Consider the following 27,161-nt stretch of genomic DNA (forward strand, 5'->3'; position numbering starts at 1 on the left):
TTGGCAGTGGACTTCTTAGAACATACTTCAACATTACGGCTTTTGTCACCTTCCGGCTTGATGCATGATGCTGGGGCTACGAATTTATACTGGGCTGTTGAATCCCTATACGGCTTCTTTCGAAGGACATAGACTATTTCTCTAATCTTTCGCCGTTTTGTGTTGGGGTCGAAGTCTTCGACTTTATAAGTAACGTGAGATAACTGTCTTATAACCTTATATGGTCCAAAGTAGCGCCTGAGGAGCTTCTCAGAGAGACCAACCTTCCGAACCGGAGTGAAGACGCAGACGAGGCCACCAGGCTGGTAGGCAACAGAATGATGACTCACATCATACCCTCGGCGACTATTTTCTTGAGCCTGCAGCCAGCGGAGTTGTACTAACTATCGATATTCCTCAGCTGTGGATAATACCTGGCCAATGTAATCGTCGTCCATGTTGTCACGATGCAACGGAAATACAGTGTCCATCGTCGTAGTTACCTCATGCCCTTGCACGAGGAAAAATGGCGTAAATACTGTAGTCTCTTGTTTGGCGGCGTTGTAGGCGAGTATCACAAAAGGTTACACCTCTCCCAGTTGCTCTGCTCGACGTTGTCGGCCAATGTCTTATTAAGGCGTTCCCTAAGGCCGTTCGTTTGTGGATGGTAGGCAGACGTCATGTGATGTGTAATGTTGCACCAATGGTTTACCTCTGATACAATGTTCAACTGCAACTCTTTCTTCGATCCGTAATTATCGATCCTTGGGCAATGTGTTTTAATACAATACCTTCCATGATGAATGTGGCTACCTTGGATGCATCACTTGTTTTCACAGCATTTGGAATGGCATAGCATGTTAGATATTCAGTGCAAACAATACTCAATTTATTGTCACTAACAGGCGCCAGGCATCGTTCGAGGAGGTCAATCCCAACATGTTGGAAAGCCATTTCTGCTGGTGGAATTGGTATGAGTTGTCCAGGTGGTTTCTGAGGAACCGCCTGTCTTCTCTGTCACACTCAGCAGTGTGACACATAGTGACGAACACTCCTAAATAATTATGGCCAGAAAAATCTCTTGTGGATTCTGTTATATGTCTTAATAAATTCTTAATGACCAGCCTCATGTGCGTCATGAAATTTCTGCAGAACATCTAAGCGCATATATTTAGTAATCACTGGTAGCCACCTCATTCCAAAGTGGTCAAAGTTTTTCTTGCAAAGTAATCCATTAATTACCTTAAAGTCTACTTTCACGTCCTCTGAGTGCTTTAAAGCATGTATAATTTGTAATAACTTGACATCCTTCTTCTGTTCATCGGAGAGATCATGGAGTGCAGTGAGCCAGTCACTATCTGCATCATTCTCCTGATGATCTTCCATGGGGTTTCTTGAGAGGCAGTCAGCATCTCGATGTTTTCTTCCACTTTTGTACACTGTGGTAATGTCGTATTCTTGAAGATGTAGTGCCGCCCTGACAAGTAATCCTGATGGGTCCTTAAAGCCTGTCAACCAACAAAGCGAATAATGATCTGTAACAACTGTCAATGGTTTTCCAAAGAGATACGGTCGAAATTTACAAATGACCCAGATAACAGTAAGAAATTCTCGTTCCGTCGTTGAGTAGTTTCTCTCGGCTTTTGTAAGTGTCCTGGAAGCAAAGCTATTACCTTCTCTTTTCCATCTGAAATTTGTACCAGAATGGCACCAATCTCATACGCAGTGCCATCTATACGCATCTCGGCAGGTGCTCTCTCATCATACAGACCAAGTACATTGTTAGTCGTCAGAGCTATTTACAGAGTATTGAAAGAATCTTGTTGAGGTTTATCACAGATAAATTTAGCATCAGCTTATAAAAACACTTGGAGCAGCCTGGCTTTGGTACAGAAGTCTGTAATACAATGCCAGTAACAAGAACAGAGTCCAAGGAAGCTTCTCACATCACTATTATTTTTAGGATTAGGAAATTCCGTTATAGCTCTCACCTTCTCTGGATCAAGCCACACACCTTCGTTTGACCCAAGATATCCACGTATGTTGATTTCTCTTGCTCCAAAGAGACACTTTTTTGGATTAAGTTTTATGCCACCTTGTCTGAGACACTTAAGAACAGCTCTCGGTGTTTTTATGTGTTCATCAAATGTTTCGGAGAATGCTATAATGTTATCTAAGTAGCAAAAACATAATGTCCACTTGAAGTAGGGTAAAAGATTATCCATCACCCATTTGAAACTTGCTGGTGCATTACTTTAAATTCATATAGCCCTCAGGGGTGATAAAAGCAGTTTCCTCACGATCAGCCTCAACTACTTCGATTTGCCAATACCCTGAGTACAGGTCCACGATTGAGAAAAACTTCGCTCCCTTCAGACAGTCCAGTGTATCGCTGATTCGTGGAAGAGGAAAACATTCTTTTTAGTTACCTTAATAAGTTTCCTGTAATCGACACAAAACCGCCTTCTTTCTGACGAGAACCACCGGTGACGATCATAGGCTCTACTATGGCTGACTGGCATCATCCTTCATCATTTTCTCTATCTCTTCACGAATTATTTGGCGTTCCATTGCTGACACACGGTTTGCTCACTGGCTGATTGGCTGGTAATTGCCAGTGTTAACACAGCGCTTCACCTTCGATTTGTCTAGCTTGCTTTTCACCTGTGGATCGAAACATTTAGAGAACTCCTGAAGAATGGCAAGTAGCTTTTCCTGTCGTTCCTTTGTTAGGTCTGGCGATAGCCGAGCTTGAAGATCTTGTCTTGTAGTGATAGTGATAATCTCAATTTCTGACTCGTTACGGGAGGTCTCTATGATGTTCAGCTGCTCTTCAATTCACGGCTCAGCGTTTGCTATGCACATGCGTCTTGGAAGGATCTGTGGCTCTTTGCAGCGGTTAACTACCCACAATTCGCCAAATCTATTTTAAATGCGACAACAGAAGCTGTAATGAATAAGTCTTTCTCCAGTGATATTCTTCTATTACATTCCACTATGAGATCCATAGATTGATGCGTGGCATCACACATGACAGTTACCTCTGCAGCACTGGCTGCAAAAATGATCGTAGCACACATAGTCTCCATACACTAGGATGTGTATCTTCCTCTCCACCGCCTCTTATCTCGTCTAACATAATCTTCGAGCAATCACAATCTATTACTGCTTGAGAATCTTACAGAAAGTCCCATCCGAGAATGACTTCGTGACTGCATTCTTGTAAGATGATGAACTCAAAGTGCTGTGTGTGACCAGTTATACAGACATAAATAATGCATCTTTCTGTAAGTTGTACATACTTCCCATTAGCCACCTTCAGCGGACAGTTTTTGCTGTCGACGAATATGGTTTTCTGCAACTGGTGGAAATAATTCTCCGAATTGACTGAATATGATGCTCCAGAGTCCAAAAGAGCTCAGACTGGTCGGCCATCTATGAGGATATCAACGTAGTTTTCCGTCATTTTTGTAATGATCGATGACAGAGGATTTACCCCCAAGGAAGGTCACACCATTTTGTTTTACAGGCTGCAGCGGGTAGGTAATCGGCTGAAGCTTCTAAACAGCGATGGAGATCTTGATCAGCTTGTGGGGGAGTGTCCTCTTCAGCAGCAAGCTTGCTGCAATGGTGATCAGTGACATCCTGTAAATACATTATCTCATCCTTCTTCATCGTCCTGTCACTGGCATCAGTTTAGTTCTGCTTGCGTTGGTTTGGCACGGTCATCATTAAATACCTACCATCTTTCTCGACAGTAGCGCACCACATGTCACGGTCGCCAGCAATGAGAACGTGTTGGCACATTGTCCCGGGTTCTCTAGACGTCAGTCTTCCGTGGGACCTAAACAGGATCCTAATGCTGTATTGTAGAAGCATATATTCGTCCTCCCCTCGACTGTTTCACCGTTTTCGATGGAGTTGGACGATGAGAGATTGGAGCTACTAGCGTCTGTAGCACTTCCTCCCTTGTGATCTCTTGCAGCGTCTCGGTTTTTGGTTCGAAGGGTGCTCCCAGCGCCTTTTGAACTTCCTCCCTCACTATCTGACGAATGACTTTCGTCAAACGTGTTTCTTCCTCCAACGCAGCCATCAATATGACATTTGAAAATTGTTCAAACTCCTTGCAGCCAATTCGTTTTTGATGCATTGTCTAAATCTACTGGCACCATTTTATGAAATCGTTTGCTGTGCACACTTCCTTCAGTAGAAGAGCCTGGTACATATCGTCAACAACCCCCTTCATGAGATGCGCAACTTTCTCTTCCTCCTTCATTCGACGGTTGACAATTGTGCACAGCTCCAAGACGTCTTGACTTTACGACCTTGTAGTTTCTCCTGAACGCCGTGTTCTGCATTTTAATTTTTCTTCTGCATGGCGCTTCTGTCACTGGTTGTCTCCAAAATACTTCTGTAATTCCGTCTGGTGTACTTCCCAGACTATCAACTTTTTCTCGTGGTTCTCATACCACTGCTTGGTGGTCCCCTCCAAGCAGAAAAATGCACTAGTCAAGCATACCGTTTCGTCCCACTTGTTGAAGGTGGCAATACGTTAGTATCCCTTTAACCACTTGGCCATCATATCTAGAGAACACAGCTGGATGTCTTATATATTGGCAAATGGCTGGTGACATCTCGTCTTCTTCAGTCGCCGAGATTCCGCTCAGTAGAGTATGGCCCGAACGCGGGTTTCTCGTCACGATAACGACGGCCTGATGGGAGCCACTGTGTCGTCAAAGATGCGCGCGATCACGATGTCAAATACCCGCGCCTCCACCAGAATAACGTCACGTAGCTAGCGAGAATCAGGAGTCCTTAGATGTAGCTAGTTGAATAACGACACTATTTTTGAGTGAATGGTTTATTGAGAACTTAATTCACACACATGCACAAGAGCACGGAGGGAACTGCCTCCAGCCGGAAGATTATACGATATATATACATCCACAGAACCTTCCAGAATATTACTTCTTGACACATCTAGAAGGTACTAGAAATAGATACAGAAATTAAAATTTACACACATGGTCCTTTGCAAATGGTTCAAATGGCTCTGAGCACTATAGGACTTAACATCTGAGGTCATCAGTCCCCTAGAACTTTGAACTACTTAAACCTAACTAAACTAAGGACATCACACACATCGATGTCCGAGGCAGGATTCGAACCTGCGACCGTAGCTGTCGCGCGGTTATAGACTGAAGCGCCTAGAACCGCTTGGTCACAAGGGCCGGCTATCCTTTGCATATGAGTTCAATACCGTATCAACTGCACCACACTAAAAGTCAGTTTCTTACCTTTTTCTGCGACAATATCAATAACGGAGATAGTTATAGGCTATATACCTCGCTGTTCCAACTTCTACTACGGTATAATAATTTCTGTCGTAAGTATCGTACACTTTACCGAGATAAATCCATGCCCGTAGTTCCGGGGAGATTTAAATGTTTAGAACTTAGGTTTATCGGTTTAGAAAATCAAACAGATTGCAGTCTTATGCGGAATCCCGTATTAACGTATATACCGTAACTTTTGTATCCACTTCGCTACAACTGGTTGGAACGACACACGAACTGAAAGGCATAGGATGTGGTATCTAAGGTTGATTCACCAGTCAACCACAGTAACAGTACTGCTCTTATATCTGCCAGACCCATGAAAAAAAAGTAAATTCGATACACAGCAACAGAAAAGGATACTGGTATCACAAAAGACGGTGGTCATAATATTCCATTTATGTCATCAAGTGTTCAAAGTCCCGGCCGTGCACTGTAATCTCTGGTGCAAGAGCTTCTAGAAAAACTGAAGAGATCCCTTTGATATCGATGCACGCACTACAGTGTTGTAGATCCTCTTGGATATATCTATAGCTGCGTCTACATACATACTCCGCAAACCATCGTACGGTGGATGGCGGAGGCTACCTTGTACCACTGTTAGTCGTTTCCACTGTTGCTCAACTCGCAAATACAGTGAGGGAAAAATACTGTCTAAAAGCCTCCGTGCGAACCCTAATTTCTCGCATCTTATCTTCATGGTCCTTACACGATATGCACGTTGGGGGCAGTAGAATCGTTCTGCAGTCGGCTCCAAATGTCGGTTCTCTAAATTTGCGTGCAATAGTGCCTTGCCGGCCTGGGTGGCCGAGCGGTTCCAGGCGCTTCAGTCTGGAACCGCGCGGCCGCTACGGTCGCAGGTTCGAATCCTGCCTCGGGCATGGATGTGTGTGATGTCCTTAGGTTAGTTAGGTTTAAGTAGTTCAAAGTTCTAGGGGACTGATGACCTTAGAAGTTAAGTCCCATAGTGCTCAGAGCCATTTTTTTTTTAATAGTGCTTTGTGGAGATACCAAGCCTTACCAAGCCTCATGGATTGCCATTTGAGTTCACGAAGCATCTCTGTAATCCTTTGTGTTGATTGAACCTACCGGTAACAAATCTAGCAGACTGCTTTTGAATTGTTTCGATGTCTTCCGTTAATCCAACCTGGTGGGGATCCCAAACACTCCAACAGTAATCAAGAATGGGTCGCACTAGCGTTTTATAGGACGTCTCCTCTGTCGACGAGCCACAGTTTCCCAAATTTCTCCCAATAAAGCGAAGTCAAGCATTCGCATTCCCTACAACTAAACTGACTTGCTCATTCCATTTCATATCTGTTTGAAACGTTACGTGAAGTTAGTTAATCGAAGTTGCTGTGTCAATTTATACCCTATTAATGTTGTATTCGAACGTTACAGGACTTTTTTCCTACTCGTCCTCATCAACTTTTTTCTACATTTAGAGCTAGCTGATATTCACCCCACCAATTAGAAACTTTCTCTAAGTCGTCTTGTATATTCCTGCAGTCACTCAACTACAACATCCACCTGTATATCACAGCGTCATCCGCAAACACCCACAGGTTGCTATTCAGCGTGCTTGTCAAATTATTTATGCATGTAGGGAATAAGAGAAGTAATATCACACTTCCCCAGGGCCCTCCTGACGATATCCCTGTCTCTGATGAACACTCATAATCAAGGCCACATACTGAGTTCTATTACTTAAAGTCTCATTCACTCACGTATGTGGGAACCTAAACCATACGTTCGGACCTTCGTCAACAATCAAGCACAAGGTAGTCGAAGTTTGTGCAGTGATTTTATCTTTGATCTTACCCGAAACAAAAATGTCCAGTAGTGTCAAATCAGGCGAATGTGCAAGCCAATGGTGACGTCTCGCGTGCTATTCAACATCAAGAAAGAACGGGATGAGCACTTACCCAGCCACAAGCGAATAGAGAGCCTGGCAATCCACGAGTGAAGTGACTCGTGATTAGCATTGAAGCTGTTTATGCACAAAACGTGAACAACACTAGAATGAAATATCACAGAAACACTCTCAATTTCTCTGGACCTAACGTGTGAATTGTGGGCACGAGTTACCAGAACATCTATTTCACTCACTCCGCTCGTTGCAGGTTGCCTTTTACCTGCTGCGAAAGACTTTTTTTTTTTTTTTAAAAAAAAAGCTAACCAATACTTTATACATCTGTATTACACAGGCAGAACAGAAAGCTAAATTTTCTTTGTTCCCCTTTTATACCACTATTTCGGCAGTACATTGCTCGTTTCCTCCTTATCTGAAGTAACGAATTTCCTCATTTGGGTGTGAAATCGTGAATTTATACGTGAGACAGCAAGTGAGTTGGTGCTTTGAACAGATAAACTTCAAATTCAGATTTTTGTAATTATTGGGTCACTTTGAGAAGAAGAGATTGAGAAGAAGAAATTACTATAGTTCCATTTGAAAAAACCAAGTTCATATCAATATTTATGTAATTAATGTGGCTATGACATCAGACTATGTGACTTCGATTAAAACAGAATTATGGCATCTTAAATGAGTTTGGAAATATTTTAGGTGAATGTATTAGCTGGATCACCCTGCTGATCACAAACAAACAACAAAGGACTGAAAATACAACCATGTGGTACTCTGTGTGATTGCTTTAAATTCTGAGTGAACCATTATTTTATTATCTTATGACAATACAAGTGGAAGATTGTTTATGTAGCAGGAACAACAAATGGTTCAAATGGCTCTGAGCACTAAGCGACTTAACTTCTGAGGTCATCAGACGCCTAGAACTTAGAACTAATTAAACCTAACTAACCTAAGGACATCACACACATCCATGCCCGAGGCAGGATTCGAACCTGCGACCGTAGCGGTCGCTCGGTTCCAGACTGTAGTGCCTAGAACCGCACGGACACTCCGGCCGGCGCAGGAACAGCAGCAGACTTAAAATAGTCAGATTCCTTCAAATTATGTGCACTTGTTGTTGTTAAGTGATACACATTGCTTTCTGACACACAGTTAAAGATAAATGCCATGAACTGGCTTTGTGTACTATATTCTATAATATTTTATCTTTTGCATGAGTGTGTCATGTTCATGTAAGTAAAGTCAGAAAACAGTCCCAATGGTAATAATTTATAATTTAATTAAATTATTATGTCATCTGTCAAGGTGAGTACTGTGCTAAATGTTTCTCTGTACCGTGGATTTATAAATTCTATTACAGGTGGTCACCTCAATTTTTTTTATAGTGGCAATAATGAGATGGCTGGTAATTCTTTATTATTGTTTCCTCTCCTATTTTGTGACATGGCTTAACAACAGCATATTTAAGTCTGTCTGGGAAAATATGAGCATGAGAAAGTTCATTAAATAACTACATTGCTAGCTCATCTAAACAACATGTAATTATTGTACTACTGAGCTGAACCTCACTCTTCTCATATGTATATATCCAGTTCCATCATTGCATCACTAGCTCAGTTGATCAGCAAATCAAGATATGTGCATGTGTTACCACTTTTACCACAAAGGCAATTCATATTTTGTTCCATAATTTTATTTGTATACCATTAAGGTAATAGAAAACACTGCAAGACATTACTGTTTATCCTTGGAAGAACATTCTGCATGTGCTTGTTGCAGCTGATATATCTGCAACAAAACATCATCAAAGAGACTCAGAGTGTTTTTTTCTGGAATACTACTTTTGTGGTAACATCAACAGAATTACCTGCCTCATCTACCAGATTTGTCTTCTAAACAAATACTTATATAGAGTAAACTTGAATAAGGACAGTTAACCAAAACAAATCAGATGCAATCTTAAGAACTAATGTAATATCAGTGAATGTTTTGCAGGTGATCCATATTCATGTGAGTGGCATAGTAGAGAATCTGACATAGAAGTATTTTGTTGATGTTAATAGAGGCTATGGCTTCCAGATGCTTAAGACAAAAATAATGTACTGTCTGTGGAGTAGAGCAATTGACATATTATACACTTCTGTGTGTGTTAGACATTGTCACAGGATATCTCTACAATCATTTCAAGTTCAGCCATACATTCTAAAGATGGCAATGGACACACACAGCAGTTTATTCAGGGGAGTGAGGCATGACTCTAAAACTGTCATTTTTAATGTAAATGAGTTGGTCAGTTTTGAGACATGTCATGCCAATTTTATAAGTGGCACAAAAAACTTATTACAACCCAGAGAATTGATGGTTGTCCACTCACCACTATAAAGTAAAAGAATTATTATGTACTAAATGAAAAGTCTGTACTCCATATTTCAGAACAAGGGGTAGGGAGTGAAAGTTCCCCTACTTGCAGACTTGCAGGTGTCTATGAAGATGGCCAATGTTAACACATTCTATGATTCTGTATAAAATAAGTGTATTTGACATGTTTGTTCTCTTACCTTCTGGTTATCATGCATACCATTACAAATCATATTTGTGTATGATCAAGAGATAATAGACCCAGGGCTGGTTTAAGGCAGAAGCAGCACAGTTGTCCTCTTGAGCTGTCAAACAGAAAGGGACACCAGAGAGTTCCACAAGACCAAAATTTTTATACAGAATATTTCATAATTAGCAGCAAAAACTTGCATGGGTAAAAGTATACAACTAGGGGAGGAGAAAGGAGGCACCAAATGATATGTTGCTTGCATGAAAAAATGATCCCAACCCAGTCCTGAGCACAACATTAAAAATAGTTCTACCTAAACAGAGAAAGAAACTAGTAAAGACAGCCAATCACTATATATAGGAAGTGTTGAGCAATAGGAAGGCATATAAATGGGAAGTGAAATTTCTTTCAACCTCTGCAACCTGTATCCTCCACCTTTTTCCTCTTCTTCCACATTTTACTGGTGAAAAACTGTGTGAGAAACACAGTATTCAGTACCACAACCTTTCTAGTCCCAATCTCTGCTAGTTCTTGTCCTGCTCTTAGCACTATCCCTGTTCCCATACCATGTCTTGCTCCCAATTACACCCTCACCGTACACTCTCCCTTTTATATGCTCGAGCTTTGCTTCCTCTCTTTCCCTTTCTTCAATTGCAGTCATATACCAATGCACCGTCTTCCACAATTTTCTTATTGACCTCTCCTCTATACTTGTGCACAACATGTAACTATCCTCACCAATACATGGGAAAACTCTGTATCCTCTTCCCTTGCATTTCTGCTCTGCCTTTAGTTATTGTCTTTGACCTGTGCCTTCAGGTTGTCTTCTCAACATCTGAGACAAATTATGAGCTCCACTGCTTACGCTCTATCCAAATCAACCATTTTTAGCAAAATGAGTGGACTGGATAATTTTTAGTGTAGTATAAAACCACATGTGAAAAGTTGGCAATGAACTCAGCCATTGATTATCCACTCATCATTTGCACTAATCTCAAATAATTGGAATATTTGCTTAGGGAATGTTGCTGTTATAGGACGATTACATAGCATTGTTGACCTAAAGATGACTGTAGAGCAAATGCAGAAGATAAAGCAGAAACTGAACGACAGGATTTCTGTACCTCTGGAATGCGATGCTTGGATCAGTGTAATCAGCAATGAAATTAGGTAACAGAAAGCAACCAATTTTAATCATTTAAGAAATCTGCGCAAGCCTCCAAACCCTATTCAAGTTTTTGAAGTCACTGATGTTTCTTCTTATTTCTTCCAATCACCACAAATAGAGCTTCTGTATCATGGTATGTGTGAATAGTGCCAATGGGAGAATGGATTTTATGGAGGACTGCAGTATATCATAGGGAGTGATTTATAGTCCTTGAAATTAAATGAAAGGGATCAGTGGAAATGAAATCTATGAAATACCAGCATATGAGATAATGTAAGACACTTTCATTCAGAAGTGCTGTACCTTAAGTGTAATAAATAAGTCATGAAAAATGAAATTTTGTTGCTGATCATGACTGAAACTTTAATTATTTGAATATCACAGCAGCTGCCATGATTGATTAGGCCATCAGCTTAACTTTTCAAAGCCAACCAAATACACAGTTAATTAAATGACTCATAGACTTGGTTTTTGTCCAAATGATTACAAGGTGTCTACAGAACAGAAGCAGCTGTCTAGAGGAAATAATTATAGGTTAGATATGTTTTCATACAATTTTTACAAATAAATAACCAGGTTTTGTGCATTCAGTGCTAGTACTACCAGAGGAAACGAGTTGACACAGGATCCTTGCTTACCCTATTATATATATATATATATATATATATATATATATATATATATATATATATATATATATATATATATATATATATATATACCTAAAAACAAAGATGATCTGACTTACCAAATGAAAGTGCTGGCAGGTCGACAGACACACAAACGAACACAAACATACATACAAAATTCAAGCTTTCGCAACAAACTGTTGCCTCATCAGGAAAGAGGGAAGGAGAGGGAAAGACGAAAGGATGTAGGTTTTAAGGGAGAGGGTAAGGAGTCATTCCAGTCCCGGGAGCGGAAAGACTTACCTTAGGGGGAAAAAAGGACGGGTATACACTCGCACATACACACATATCCATCCACACATATACAGACACAAGCAGACATTATATATTTATAATAGAAGGAAACATTCCACGAAGGAAAAATATACCTAAAAACGCATATATATATATATATATATATAAAGATGGTGTGACTTACCAAACGAAAGCGCTGGCACGTCGATAGACACACAAACAAACACAAACATACACACAAAATTCTAGCTTTCACAACCAACGGTTGCCTCATCAGGAAAGAGGGAAGGAGAGGGAAAGACGAAAGGATTTGGGTTTTAAGGGAGAGGGTAAGGAGTCATTAGTCATTCCAATCCCGGGAGCGGAAAGACTTACCTTCGGAATATATATATATATATATATATATATATATATATATATATATATATATATATATATATATATATGATTAAAATCAGTGTTGATAAAATTATTGAAATGCAGTGGTATCAGTGAAATCTGTTTTGAAATGTTCAACTTCCAATGTAATGTTTGTGCACAAGCTTATATTGTTAACTACATTTATGGCATATTCATTCCAGTGACATTTCAGCTCTTCTGAATGGGTTTCACTGTTTCATTTCATTTCATTAATTTCATTCTTATTGACACCATTCCTTTCATATGAACAGATTTCATTCAAATAAACATAACATTTATACCCCACTTTTCCAGTCATAGTCTGTTTATCCTCTAGAAATACCTAATGAACATGCATATACAGAAGGAAACTACAATTCATTTCCATTACTGGTGTTTTGTGTCATAACAATTTGTTTTAACTTATGTAAGAAGACAGTTATTGAGTTATAGTTAGCATTTTTATAAATATATATTATGTATTTTCTATCCATTTTTCAGATCCAGCATGCCATCCAGAAACTGAAGGCAATAAATTGACTTTCAATTTGTCATTAAGTGATGTTTACCAGTGTGGAGTGACTCGAGTGACAAATGAAATTACTGTAAGTTGGTATTTCATAACTTTGTTTATGCATCACCACCTTCTATATGGCTAGCATTAACATATTAAGATAAACCATACAGAATAAATCTGAGGCATGTTCAGGAAAGTATATGTAACTTATATGTTTCCATATAGTATGTGGAAATAAGCCTGGATTTCAGTTTGTAAATATTCACATTCATCTCTTTCATATCCCATTATTATATTTTAATGAAGTAAAATTTTATATGTCAAGCAATGGAAAATTCAGGATGGAGTGTAACAATATTACGATTCTCATAATAAAATTTTATATGTGTTATACATGTATACTGCCCCTTACAAATTGATGTGAAAATGATGACCAGAGCCCACCAATTTGAAAACAAATTGTAACATTTTTGTCTGTAAGTAAATAAGCAACACACATATGCAAAATGGAAAGACAAAAACAGTGATATAAAATTAAGATGTTAAGGAAACACAATGCTCTTAGAACCAAACGGCATAAAAATATATCAGTTCTAAAACTAAATAAAAGGCTAGTAAAAAACTTTTATATGATGCACGAGCACATCAAAGAGCAACTTGAGACATACAACTCGACCATTTAACCTAAGAAGGCAGTAGGCCAGTCTGATATATATGTACAACAACTGTATTTGGAGAAAGTTTTGAAACACTTACAGAGTGGTTTTCTGAAAACATTCCCATGAATGGGTAATAGGACTGAAGTCAAGGGACCTTACAGATTGTCCCTTTCCCCGTGTACTGTTCATATAAAAGCAATGACTGACCAGATGTGGTTTACAGAATAGTTAACATTATATTAGGTGACATTAACAAACATAGTACAGAACATTAACAAAAATAGTACAGAAAATATGAGAATACAGCCCTGAATAGAACCAACTGTTCTTACTTATGTATTTAGTCGATATTCAATAGTCCACCTTGAATTATCCTGTTCCTTAGGTACTTTGTAAATGTTTACAACACTACTTGCCTTTACGCATAAAACCATCTTTATGAAGGCATTTGGGCACTGAATTTTAGGAATATACACAGGCACTTAGTTTGATGACTGAGCTTCTATCCCTTAACACTAATATGGTTATACCAATTGACACCTACCAATATTACTTACGGTCAATATACCATTTGCAGTCGCTTCTCCCATAAAAGTCAAACACTAAACCACACCATTCAACATCCAATCCTAGCCATGTTTCCAGTCTTGTCATTCATTTCAATACACCTGAAAAGTATGATACTGTGATTTACAATGTTGCATCTCAACAGGATAACACATGTTAAATCCACCCTTTGCATCACAAACAATTTCTTTGTATATGTTTGCTGCATTTAATATTTAGTTAAATCTGAGTAGTTCTGTAGTTTAAGTTTGATCTGTAAAAGAGTTGATGATGTGAGCAGCTTTAGCAAAATCTCTGAAAATCTATGAACTCAATGTGAAGCTGAGGGTAGTAAATTAATTTATTTTTGCATGCTGCGAAGTGATGTCAATTCTAAACAGTTTCAGTCTGTTCAAGATTCTGTTGTTTCTTATGCTTTCTCTTCTTTCATGTGTAGACCATGAAGTAATTATATGAAAATATGTTTACATTTTAAGTATATAAGCATTTAACACATGTGTTCACATAATTATTCTGTATATACAGTGGTGTATCTTGTTATCTCTTATGAAGTAAATTTTGTTATAAGCAAAATATAACATTAAAAACATAAGTATATTCAACAGTTGTAACAAAATCTAAATATTCTGAAGTGCCTTCACAGTCACATACTTTTGTTTTATAAAGGGACAAAAAATATATTACCATCGAATTATAGTTGAAATGACATCTGAAGAGCCAAAAGAAGTGATTTTGGCAAAGTGTATTGTGAATTCGCAAGTGAACCACACCTTGACTAGGAGAAGTGTGCTGCCTGTGGGCTTTCAAGAAGCAGAGTGAGTAACCACAATAATAATTTCATGATTGTGATAGCAACCTTGAATCATGTAAGGTATGTTAACAGTTAAAATAGCTTTAAATTTGAAAATATTAGATGTAATGTTATATTCTTAATAATATATGTAATTTCATTATGGTTGATTATTTTCTGCAAATGTTTAATGTGTCACTAGCCAAGGATTTATCTGTGATTAGTTAAACATTTTTATGCAGTGCTTTTCAGACTCTTCTTCCTTTTTTTTTTTTTTTTTTTTTTTTTAGTTTTCAATTCTCTAAAGTAATCAAAGACAAAAAAATATATGCAAAATATTCAGTATAAGAATAAGGAAGAAACATAAACCACAAAGTAAATTGCCTAATTGCAGTAAATCGACTATTTGAGAAGCTTTCCCTCTTCAGTAACACACTGTTAGTAGCTATAGGCAGTTTGAAAAATCAAAACTATCTTCAAAGCAATAATGACAGCATATACTAGACCAATACTCAGTATCATCAAGGGAAATACAGTGATAGAATTTGAGCACATATGCTAGGAAAAACTGAATCAAGAAGAAGCAAACACCATACAGATAAAATTAAATGTGTGCAAAATAGAAAAATTATAGCTCTGTTACCTGTCTCATACAGACATAGTAGCCATCATGCCAAATTTGTAAATGAAACTATGATCACAATGACAGAATAAAATACACAACTCTGGATTTTTACAAACATTTTATGAGAGCAATGGACTTCTGTGGTCAGCATATAATGTATTGAAATCACACTACTCCAGTGCCTTCTCCTGAAGGAATATGCCACAGAAAACTGCTGTTATTACAGAAACAACATAAGTCAGTGATTCATTTGGATTCTGCTTCAGACAGTGCATAGCATCACAATGACATCGAATGATATTGTGCAGACATGTTATGTATCAACATACGAACCTGTTGTAACATGGTATTCACATTGTGTGTGTGTGTGTGTGTGTGTGTGTGTGTGTGTGTGTGTGAGAGAGAGAGAGAGAGAGAGAGAGAGAGAGAGAGAGAGAGAGAGAGATTTTATCAGACCATCAGGGATACAAAGCCAAGAATATGAAAATGGGAGAAATGACATCTTTCCAGTAAGAGCAACATGTCCCATCTGTAGCAGCCACATGCAGTTTATTTTCAAGTTATGTGCTGACCAAAAGTCGGGCTTGGTCAGTGTTATTAATTTGTTCAAAACTAGTGATGAGCAAAATATTTTCTTGCAACAACACTCTGGAGAGCATGATGTGAAGGAGCATAAGCCCTGTAGTGACTCCAAAATTTCTCATGGTCACCTTCAAGTATAATAGTCTGATTAGTGACAAAAAATTAATATGTGCAAAATACCATTTACATCATTGCACAGTGTAACAAAAATTAGGATTTGATGATTAACCCAGCTGCTAAAAGGAGTTCTCCTAAGAAAAATGCAACAATACCAGAAATCTGCTCTCATTTCCTACTATGTTCAGCCATTATTGTTCCCAGGACATAAAGTAAGTAGATGCCACATTAGATGCAAAGAAAATGCATTCAAATATTATTTTACTCATATTCAAACTCAAATGTGAAATATGAGTTGTACCTCAATTATTTTATCGAAAACTTCAGTCTGAAGTTAGATTGAACTGAAGTTGACAGCTGCATTACATGTGAGGGCCTCTTTGTCAAATGGAGTGACCTTTCATTGTCATTCTCTGTGAGAAAAGTAATTTAATTTTCTGTTATTGAAAATTCTCACTTAAGACTTTTTTTCACTTCGGTCAACTATGGGTTAATTGTTATGGGACCATTAACTGTAATTCCTAGAAGTCTTAATTGTTTTTGTGTCCTGATGAGGAAGACAGAAAAAGACCCATGCAGTTAGTAGCATATAATTCACACACACACACAAAATCTTACCCACCTACAATAAAAATTATTTACTCTTTTTCTAATGGTTGTCCTGGAGTAAATAGCAACTATACAATGATTCAGCTTTGTCTTGTTCCAATATGTGCTAAATATTTTTGTGATAAATCAATAATTTTCCGATAGTGTAAAGGGGTTTGGCTAAGTATGACAGTCTAAGAGCTGCTTTATTTTTTATTACAGTGCCTTAGAAGTGAGCTATACTTTTGAGCAGAAAGTTGAAGCACCAACATTAGGAGTTGGTGTTCGTCAAGGAGGGCAACTTGTAACTGGAGAGTTGAATGTGAATCCAGGGACACCGTTGCAAATGGAAATATATCTCGATAAAGCCACTGCTCCAGTATATGGTCTTCTAGTCAGTTACATGATGGTAACAGATACAAAATCTCAGGATGAGACTATTATTTTCAATGGGTAAGAGCTACTGAACTAATTACTTTCAATTAAAATTAGTTCAAAATACCTGAGATCTTTATTATGTGAAAACATACTTTAAATGTGATATCACTATATACCAAATATCAGTAATCATAATAACCAGTGATTTACTAGGATAATGATTGTTAGTAAGCTTGTGTGTGGCTATCTTGTTAGTAACAGTACTGGAGGATGCATGCAGTTGATCATATTACATAATGAACTACAGGTACAGTCCCCCAATACTCAAAGGAAACAATAGCGTGACAAACACTTGAAAATTTTAGAGAAAGCATAAAAATGTTTAATGAGATGGAATTTACAATGAGACTAATGGTAGTTCTAAATTCAATGAAGTTCTTAACATGTTTCAAGTATATTTAATTGCTAGTATTACATGAAATAACTGCTTTCTTGAGCAGAAGTGAGTTCTGGGACACTTCTACAAATGTTTCAGTAGTTAATTGGTAGTATTTCAATATTCTTACTATCAATATTGATCCATAATCCATTTTAATAAGTAATTTCTGAGATAAAAATGTTTCATCTGTGGATTTTTAAAAACAATGTAACTGTTTCCACATCACATTTAGTAACTCTTCCAAATTAAGTTAGTACAGTATTTCTCATTTATCTTTATCAAAACCAAAGAGACATACTTTATTAAAATTGTAGAGCAGGCACACACTGCATGTAACTTTTTCATTATTTTTACATGTTTCACTTGACCAACACAGACGTCTTCAGACGTTACGTAGCTGAGAGCCACATTTTAAAACAATTGGGATGCATACAGTGCCGCTATCATAGATGTATGTATATATGACAGTGACACATATACAGCCTGATATTTGTAACATGTGGCCTTCAGCTACATCATTTCTGAAGATGCTTGTGTTGGTCAAGTGAAATATTTAAAAATAAAGAAAAAGTTATATGTGACTTGGTAGCCACCACAGTTTTAATTTCTAATGGTTGCTGTTCCCTACATTAGTTAGATAGATATTCTATGTAGGCTTTGTGCTGTGTACATTCTACACAGAAGACTTATTTCTCAGCAAAATCTGAGATAGTGGATAAACAAAACTCCTGCTATTTTCTTTCTCTGAGAGGTTCTGATCTCAGAGTACCATGGGAGAGCCACTACAGAGTTTTCAAGGAGAAAGGGGGAGGATCATGGGACAAAGTGAAGCTTTGATTTGGTCCTCAAGAGATGTTCAGATGTTGTAATTTGCTGTGTATTGACCATGAACAACAGGAATCTTGATTAGACTCCCTGTCTGTGATACATTTTAATTTGTACCACACAATCAGTGACAAACTTGACTTAAGTATCACTTTTGTCTGGATAGAAAGTGTGTCAGTGGGCATGTAATATCATCACATTCTTAATGTGTACCGTGAATGTCTTGTGTGTAACGTCACATAACATCACTCCCACAAAGGCATCGCTCTAGGGTTATTTAATACATTGATTGTCCTGCCTCACTGTAATCTCTATTAAGAACTATATTTTGTTCTTTTGACAATCTTAAGTTCACATCAGGAGCTACAATGATGAGGTGAAAAGTTCTCTACCTGGTAGAATAAGACTGTGGATTTTATTTCAAAAATGAACTAATTTTTCAACATAGCCAGTTTTGGGCCAATGCAGTTTATTCAGTATTTTTCCAATGAGTAGGTTCCATCACTGAATTTCTACTCAGACAAGTCTGAAGAATAACCATCTGCATCTGCTATAGCCCCTTCACTGTACTCTAGACACTTTCCAGACACAGTTTCTTTTTGATATGTCATAATATGAAAATCTGAGGGTGCCAAATCCTGTGAATATGACAGAGATTCCATATTCAAATCTACCTATTTTTACACTACTACCTAAGCTTTGATGACACCTGAATTGCCTAGAAGAAAGATAGTGATTCTTTTCGTTTTCAATGCATGTCTGTTATCACATCTTTTTTCATCTAGTTTATCCAATAAATTATATAGTGTTCACCAGTTATTGTTCTATCCTTTGCAAGGTAATCATTTATAAGAAAATGTTTTGTAACCTAGAGAAACTGGACATAACCTTTCTGGCAGACAAAATAAATTTTTCGTCTTTTGGTGCATGGCATTGATTTTCATTCCATGCTTTCATTTCTGGGATTAGGTGGTGGACTTAAGTCCCATCTATAGTTACAGGTTGGTACATAAAATCAGTCAAATTATTTTAAAATGCTCTACACATTACAAGTAGTGAGAAAGTGAATCTCAAATTCACTTTAGTAAGCATTCACCAATGCAGCAACCTTCTTACACAAATCTTTCTCATAATTAATTCCTCAAGTATAACATATAATATTATTTCCTCTAATATGCCTGTACCAGCTGTTTCAAGCAACTTCAATTGGTGACTGTGTAATATTTGGACTGTCCTGATGTTTTCATTTATGGTTGCACTTTTAGATTTTCTTTCACATGGAACATTTTAAGGGAACTATGACCACATTTAAATTCAACCACCCATTTTTTAACCATTGAAAATATTTGAAATTCCATAGGCAATAAACCATATGAAACAAGCCTGCCCGGCTGGCCGCTTGCTCTAATGCACTGCTTCCTGAGCAAGAAGGCCTGCTGGTCACCAGCATGAATCTGCCCAGCGGATTAGTGTCGAGGTCGAGTGTGCAGGCCAGCCTGTGGATTGTTTTAAGGCAGCTTTCCATCTATCTCGACAAATGTGAGCTGGTTCTCCTTATTCCGCCTCAGCTACACTATGTGGCCGCTTGCTGCGCAAACACAATTTCCATGTATGCATGCACCATAATTACTCTACCATGCAAACATTTGAGGTTACACTCGTCTGGTATGAGACGTTCCTGGAAGGAGTCCACTGGGGGCTGAACTGCACTGTAACACTGGATGCGGTGTGGGGCGGTGGTGGAGTGGGTGGACCGCTGTGGCCTGTTGCGGGGTTGTGAACCACTAAGGGCTATTGCGGGACGAAGCCTCTCTGTCATTTCTAGGTCCCCGGTTTAATACAATACAATACAACATAATCTGAAAGAAAGATATTTATGGTGCCACGATATTCCAAGTTATTCATTTGCGTGAAATGCACATAAGACAACCGCTTTAAAAAGCTTTATAAATGGGATAGTTCTGAAGATCAAGTTGATCTGTGACTGTTTGCTGATGATGCTGTGTGTATGGGAAAGTGTCATCATTGAGTGACTGGAGGATGATACAGGATGACTTAGGCAGAATTTCTACTTGGTGTGATTAATGGCAACTTGTGCTAACTGTAGAAAATTATAAGCTAATGAAGTTAACACAGATGAGCAGAAAAAACAATCCTATGATGTTGGAACACAGTATTAGTGACATGCTGTTTGACACAATCATTTTGATTAAATACCAACACATATTGTTGCAAAGCAATAGGAAATGGATCAGCATGTAAGTTTAGTAGTAGGAAAGACAAGTGGTGGACTTTGGTTTATTCAGAGAATTTTAGGAAAGTGCAGCATGTCTATAATAGACACAGCATATAAACACTAGTGTGACCCATTCTAGAGTACTGCTTGAGTGTTTGGTGTCCCCACTGAGTCAGATTTAAGGAAGACATCATAGCAGTTCAGAGGTGCTCTGCTAGATTTGTTACCAGTAGGTTTGATCAACATGTAAGTATTACGTAAATGCTTTGTGAACTCAAATGGGGAACCCTGGATAAGAGACAACATTCTCTTTGCAAAACACTGTGAGAAAATTTAGAAAATGAGCATTTGCAGCTGACTGCAGATCAGTTCTGCTGCTGCCATAGTTCATTTTGCACAAGGACCACAAAGGTGAAATAAGAGAAATTAGAGTTCGTATGGCAGCATATAGAAAGACGTATTTCCATTGTTCCATTTGCAAGTGGATCAGGAAAGGAAATGATTAGCAGTGGTACAATGTACCTGAGGCCATGCACCTTGAGGTGGACTACAGAGAGACATAGATGCAGACAACTTACTCATGTCATTGTGTAACAAATTTTGGCATAATCAAAACAAAATTTCATTAAAATCAACAGGTTCTCTATGCCAAGATGACAACATTATATCTTATGCTCACAGAAAGAGGCAAAGTCACAACTTGTCAGACAGCATCATGCAACATGCATCCAGAGAGCTACTGTTCAGTTTCTGTGATGTTAGGCCCTTTGAAGACAGACAACTTTTTATGCCTTTGCTTGGGTATCAGATTCCAAATGTCCATTTATCCAGTTCTCTTTGCAATGTTCATCCAGAAAGAGAATGAAATGGACCTACAGTCACTGCCAGCAGCAGTTTCAGTCAGGTGTGAAACTAGTTGTCGACACAAGATGTGACACTCATCTTACTCCCCATTGGTTAGGGGCTTTTTAATGACCACAGTTCTTACGCCATGTTATGTAGCTGCAAGAGGTCCTTGCAGACATATTGGACATTTTTTATTGATCCATCAACATATCAAGGAGCTTCATTTACAATGTGTATGCCCCCAGTAGCTGAATGGTCAGCATGACAGGATGTCAATCCTAAGGGCCCGGTTTCAATTCCCAGCTGGGTCGGAGATTTTCTCCGCTCGGGGACTGGGTGTTGTGTTGTCGTAATCATCATCATTTTATCCTCACTGGTGCACTTTTAATGTGGTGACTGATGTTTCATCTGGTGAGCTTACATTGACTATTAAATAGTTGTGAAAACATACAGTGCTAATAGATTCATACATATTTGCTGATGACTGAGATGTAACTTCAGCTGCAGATAGTATGAGTGGTGCAACTGTCAAATATACTGTCAGAAATTCGTTACCATATAAATAAAAAGTAAAATACCCAGGGCCAACATGATGCCACAAATTCATTAAAATACAAAGACAGATTAACAGAGCCATAGACAGTAGTTTCATACATGCATATGAAAGTACCCACTGATGTGATATGGAAGTCAAGAACAACTAAATCTTAACAATGGCACTGTAATGGAAATAGAGCTATCACAATAAAGAAATTCAGTTTAAGCAGCAGATTTGGATTCTTATATATATAATACCTGTAAGATTTTACTCATCATAAGACTCCATTATTCTGAAGAAGTCTTATATACAATGTAATGGGCATGTCATATCGATGCCTTAAATTTGAAAATTCTAAGTTTATCCCTTGTATTTTTCATTTTTGCAGGAAGATAATTGAGACTGGACACAACACTCAATTTTCGGATAGCAATCACAGAATAAAACATTATAACTGTTGTGGCACAATGGACACTTTGGTACATAAAGAATATGAATACACTGTAATCACTTGAGAGTTCACAATTCCAGTCTGTACCATTTTGTCATAAATCATTGCATCCACCAAGCAAATAATCTTGATAGCTTCAGGTTCAACAAATCTGTCAATAATCCATAGAGCAGTAATCCCAAAACCCAGTCCAGCTGATGTCCAATAAACAACCAAGTTGTCAAAGTATGTTGTAAGTGAGGTAAAGACCTTAGCACAGTATGGATCAACATGTTTTGCAGCCAGCTGGTGGCTGAATTTTATCTCTGGTTTGACATCATCAGTCAGGCCTGTGTACCAGGTGCCTTGTACTGGCTGCTGGTGGAGTCATTGATAATTGACATAGAAAATCATCCAACTCACTTTTAGATGAGATATAAGAATAAAATGTTAAAGAAAGTCATCCATCTGTCCTCAGTCTGAAGAGTTTATGTTTGATTATATTCATTATTTGAACAACTTGTAATAATGATGCACCTCCATTAGTTCTTTGTTAGCAGTTGTGTAATGTGTAACCTACATGGAATAATTAGCTGTCACATACTTCATATATATCCTGTGATGCCTTAATGAAGTAGTTGCAACATGTCTTTCAAGGTCTCAGAAAATTTTAATGTTGTTTAAAATTGTTCAAAGGTTAGTAAGATTTTATCAGTTTACTACTTACGTTCCTGATGCTCAAACAAATGAAACCAATGCAGAATTCCAAACTGTGTTTCTCAGTATTTATTTGTGCAAGAAGATCAAATTATGCTCTCATGTTTAACATCTGTATCAATCAAAGGTGGTAGATATAAATCATAAAAAATATTAGAAGGCACTTTGGTATCTCAACTTTGTACAGTTTTGTTACGTATTACACTGAATGTATAATTTAAATGGCCTTTTTATAATGCAGAAATCTATTAAAAGTAACCACAGTCACTTATACATAGAACAATTAGGTAAAATAGGAAGTGGGAGAAACTACAGACTTAAATTAAAACAACTATGTGCTCAGTAATATTAAATACTACTCTAAGCTGTAATACACACATCAAAAAAAGTTTTGCATCACCTCAGCTCTGAGAGTTCTGGAACCTGTACAGAAAACTGGAATAGAGATCAACATAAACATCATTTTTGCCCTTTTTATTGCTCATGAAAACCACACATTGCATGTTGTACCACCATAAAGCAAGACCTTCTGAGGTGGTGGTCCAGATTGCTGTACACACTGGTACCTCTAATACCAAGTAGCTTGCTTTGATGCATACCTGTATTCATCATGGCATACTATCCACATGTTCATCAAGGTGCTGTTGCTCTAGATTGTCTCACTCCTCAATGGCAATTTAGCATAGATCCCTCAGAGTAGTTGGTGGATCACATCATCCATAAGCAGCCCATTTCAATCTATCCCAGGCATGTTTGATAGGGCTCATGTCTAGAGAACATGCTGGCCACTCTAGTTGAGGGATGTCGTTATCCTGATGGAAGTCATTCTTAAGATGTGCATGATGGGGGTGTGAATTGTCATCCATGAAGTTGAATGCCTCGCCAATAAGCTGCTGATATGATTGCACTGTCGGTCGGAGGATGACATTCACATATCATACGACCATTACGTCGCCTTCCATGACCACCAGCAGCATATGTTGACCCCACATAATGCCACCCCAAAACAGCAAGGAACTTCCGCCTTGCTGCACTCGCTGAACAGTGTGTCTAAGGCATTCAGCCTGACTGGGTTGCCTTCAAACACGTATGTGACGATTGTATGGTTGACGGCATATGGTACACTCATGGGTGAAGAGAACATGATGCCAATCCTGAGCAGTCCATTTGGCATGTTGTTGGGTCCATCTGTACTGCACTGCATGGTGTCATGGTTGCAAAGATGGACCTCTCCATGAACATCAGGAGGGAAGTTGCGTATCATGCCGCTTATTGTGCACAGTTTGAGTCATAACACAACGTCCTGTGGCAGTACAAAAAGCATTATTCAACATGTTGGCATCGCTGTCAGGGTTCCTTTGAGCCATAATCCATAGTTAGTAGTCATCCACTGGAGTTGTAGCTCTTGGGTGGCCTGAGTAAGGCAGGTCATTGAGAGTTCCTGTCTGTCTGTATCTCCTCCATGTCTGAACAAATCATTCAGGTTCACTCCAAGATGCCTGGACACTTCCCTTGTTGAGAGCCCTTCCTGGCACAAAATAACAATATGGACATGATTGAACTGTGGTACTGACCATCTAGACATGGTTGAACTACAGACAACATGAGCTGTGTACCTCTTCCTGGTGGAATGACTGGAACTAAATCAGCTGTCAGACCCCCTTCATGTAATAGGCGCTGCTCATGCATGGCTGTTTACATCTTTGGATGGATTTAGTGATGTCTCTGAACAGTCAAAGGAACTGTGTCTGTAATATAATATCAACAGTCAACGTCTATCTTCAAGAGTTCTGGGAACTGGGATGATGCAAAACTTTTTTTGATGTGTGTATAATCACTTCACTCCAAAGAGAATCATGAAATCAACTTTGAGTGGTATAAATTAATTTCTCTGTTTCAGTTGCTCAGTTGACACATACTTATTTGAAAACTTCAATACAGTTGATGGTGATTTTCTGTCAGCAAAATTCAGAGCATTCAAGTTTCCTCAGTCAACCTATGTTGAGTTTAAGGGGACAGTGAATGTCTGTCTTGATAAATGTCGTGGTGTAAGTAATCTCATTATTATTGATCTTATGCTTTGCAACTCATCAGCTTCTATGACACAAAGAAAACATTATGCCTGACACATTTGTACATGAGCAGATAAACACATGTTTACACTGATGTGGCAGTGCATGCCCTCATGTGCCTGAGCGCATGTGTGCACTGTCTCTCTCTCTCTCTCTCTCTCTCTCTCTCTCTCTCTCTCTCACACACACACACACACACACACACACAGGTATATGTATATATATCCACACTTCTACTGATCGTAATGCTATATTTTTTCTTCTTCTCTGTCAATACGTCTTCTTATTCCTTTTTATTCCTTACTTTTTCTCTTTTTCTATTTTCTTTACACTTTTAAATTGATTATCCTCTCCCCTCCCTTTGATTACATCATACCCTTCTATTCTAGTTTGTATTCAATTATCAATGTTTATTCCTTGACTGGTTGATATGCTGTGATTTTTAGCTTAATTTTTAAAACCTTTATCTTCTAATTCCTCTTATTTGTCTTGGTATATGTATGTTCAGATTTCATTTAATGGTCTGAATACTATGTATCTTCTTGCAAATCTTTCCATACTATCTTCCAAAGCAAGGCTATGGTTCCTAAATTCAAGCTAAAATTCTGTTACACTCTACCAAGACTGTTATTGATACCAGGTCACACAAATCAACTGTTACTAGTCACTCTTTATTTATTTCATATATTATTTCATATATATGACGATATTGCAGTGCCTGTGTTATTCTGGTTATGACGCAAAGTCCCTTCAAACATATGTTCATGTCTGAAGGAACAGGCACTTCTGTGACCACAGCTGTTACAAAACACATCAAATGAATTCACAATTGCGATTAACAACTACCATTAGCTGTAGAATGGAATGATGACAATGAAAATTTGTGCCAGGCCAGGACTCAAACCCGAATTTCCCCCTTATTTTAAGCATTCACTTTACTATTTGGCTATCCGTGCATGACTCACAGCCAGACCCAAACTTCCAGATGTCGTTAGCCATGCGTCTATACCCTGTACTCATAAATCCATTATGTATATTCCCCTACAGGTCAGATGCTGTACTTGAAAGTCACTTGCCTGGTATCGTCAGATAAATACAATATTGCAGTGCCTGTGTTATTCTGATTACAATGCAAAGTTCCTTTGCAAGTGCCCTTCAAATACACTGTATGATCTGTGCAGGAATATACATGATGGATGTATGTATACGGGTCGCAGACGCATGGTTGATGACATATTGAAGTTTGGGTCTGGCCGTGAGGCATGCATGGATAGCCATAGCCAAATGGTAAGGCGACCACTTGTGACATGTAGGAAATTCAGGTTTGAGTCACGGTCTGTCAAAAATTTTCATTGTCATTATTCCATTCTACAGCTGATGGTAGTCCTTAATTGCACTTGGGAATTCATTTGATATACAGATGTATAAGGTGTAGAGTACTGAATATATTTCAGATGATTCTTATGATGCCTCAAAAGCCAGTTTCAGTTCATTTTTTATAAGAGTGAATATAAAAGCTGAAATTTGAGAATAAATTTAGGATTGTTCATGTTTGTTTCACATGTGATGATCTTTCCAAGTCTGAAACTGAAGGCAGACATTCTTAAGAGATCTGTGGGGTGTAACTGATGACAAGTCTTAGGAACCATAATCTCTTTTATTACAGAACATAATCAGACACCATCCAGATCACAACTAACACAGATGGAGTTTGTTTATTCATTTAGATCTTTGCAATTCTGAAATCAGTGTGCTTTGCATTGTATTAACAAAATTAGTTTTTCATAGCGCTTTTGTATGGCAATGAAACTGAACCATTATAAATAAACAGTCTATGGTATTAAACTCTTAGTTATGTAAAGCAAGCATACAGTGAGATTTTGTGTCCTTAACCTTCTTCCATTATGTACACTGTACTCAAACATCATACAAGTTTGCAAAAATCAGTTATTGTGGTGCTCATGAGACACTTAATACTGTTAGTCACAATTTCTCAGTGATCAGATCTGAGC

General features: G+C 38.1%; 1 protein-coding gene across 1 annotated transcript in view; it reads left to right on the top strand.

Annotated features, from left to right (window-relative positions):
- The window catches only part of LOC126183204 (uncharacterized), a 131,505-nt gene that overhangs the window by 84,951 nt on the left and 19,393 nt on the right, over positions 1 to 27,161 (top strand). Inside the window, exons 3-6 of the mRNA XM_049924978.1 lie at positions 12,725 to 12,828; positions 14,633 to 14,781; positions 16,891 to 17,121; positions 24,978 to 25,125. Coding sequence (XP_049780935.1) covers positions 12,725 to 12,828; positions 14,633 to 14,781; positions 16,891 to 17,121; positions 24,978 to 25,125 — 632 coding nt within the window. The remainder of the gene's footprint in view (positions 1 to 12,724; positions 12,829 to 14,632; positions 14,782 to 16,890; positions 17,122 to 24,977; positions 25,126 to 27,161) is intronic.

Source organism: Schistocerca cancellata, chromosome 4 (genome assembly GCF_023864275.1).
Source record: "Schistocerca cancellata isolate TAMUIC-IGC-003103 chromosome 4, iqSchCanc2.1, whole genome shotgun sequence".
Taxonomy (NCBI): domain Eukaryota; kingdom Metazoa; phylum Arthropoda; class Insecta; order Orthoptera; family Acrididae; genus Schistocerca; species Schistocerca cancellata.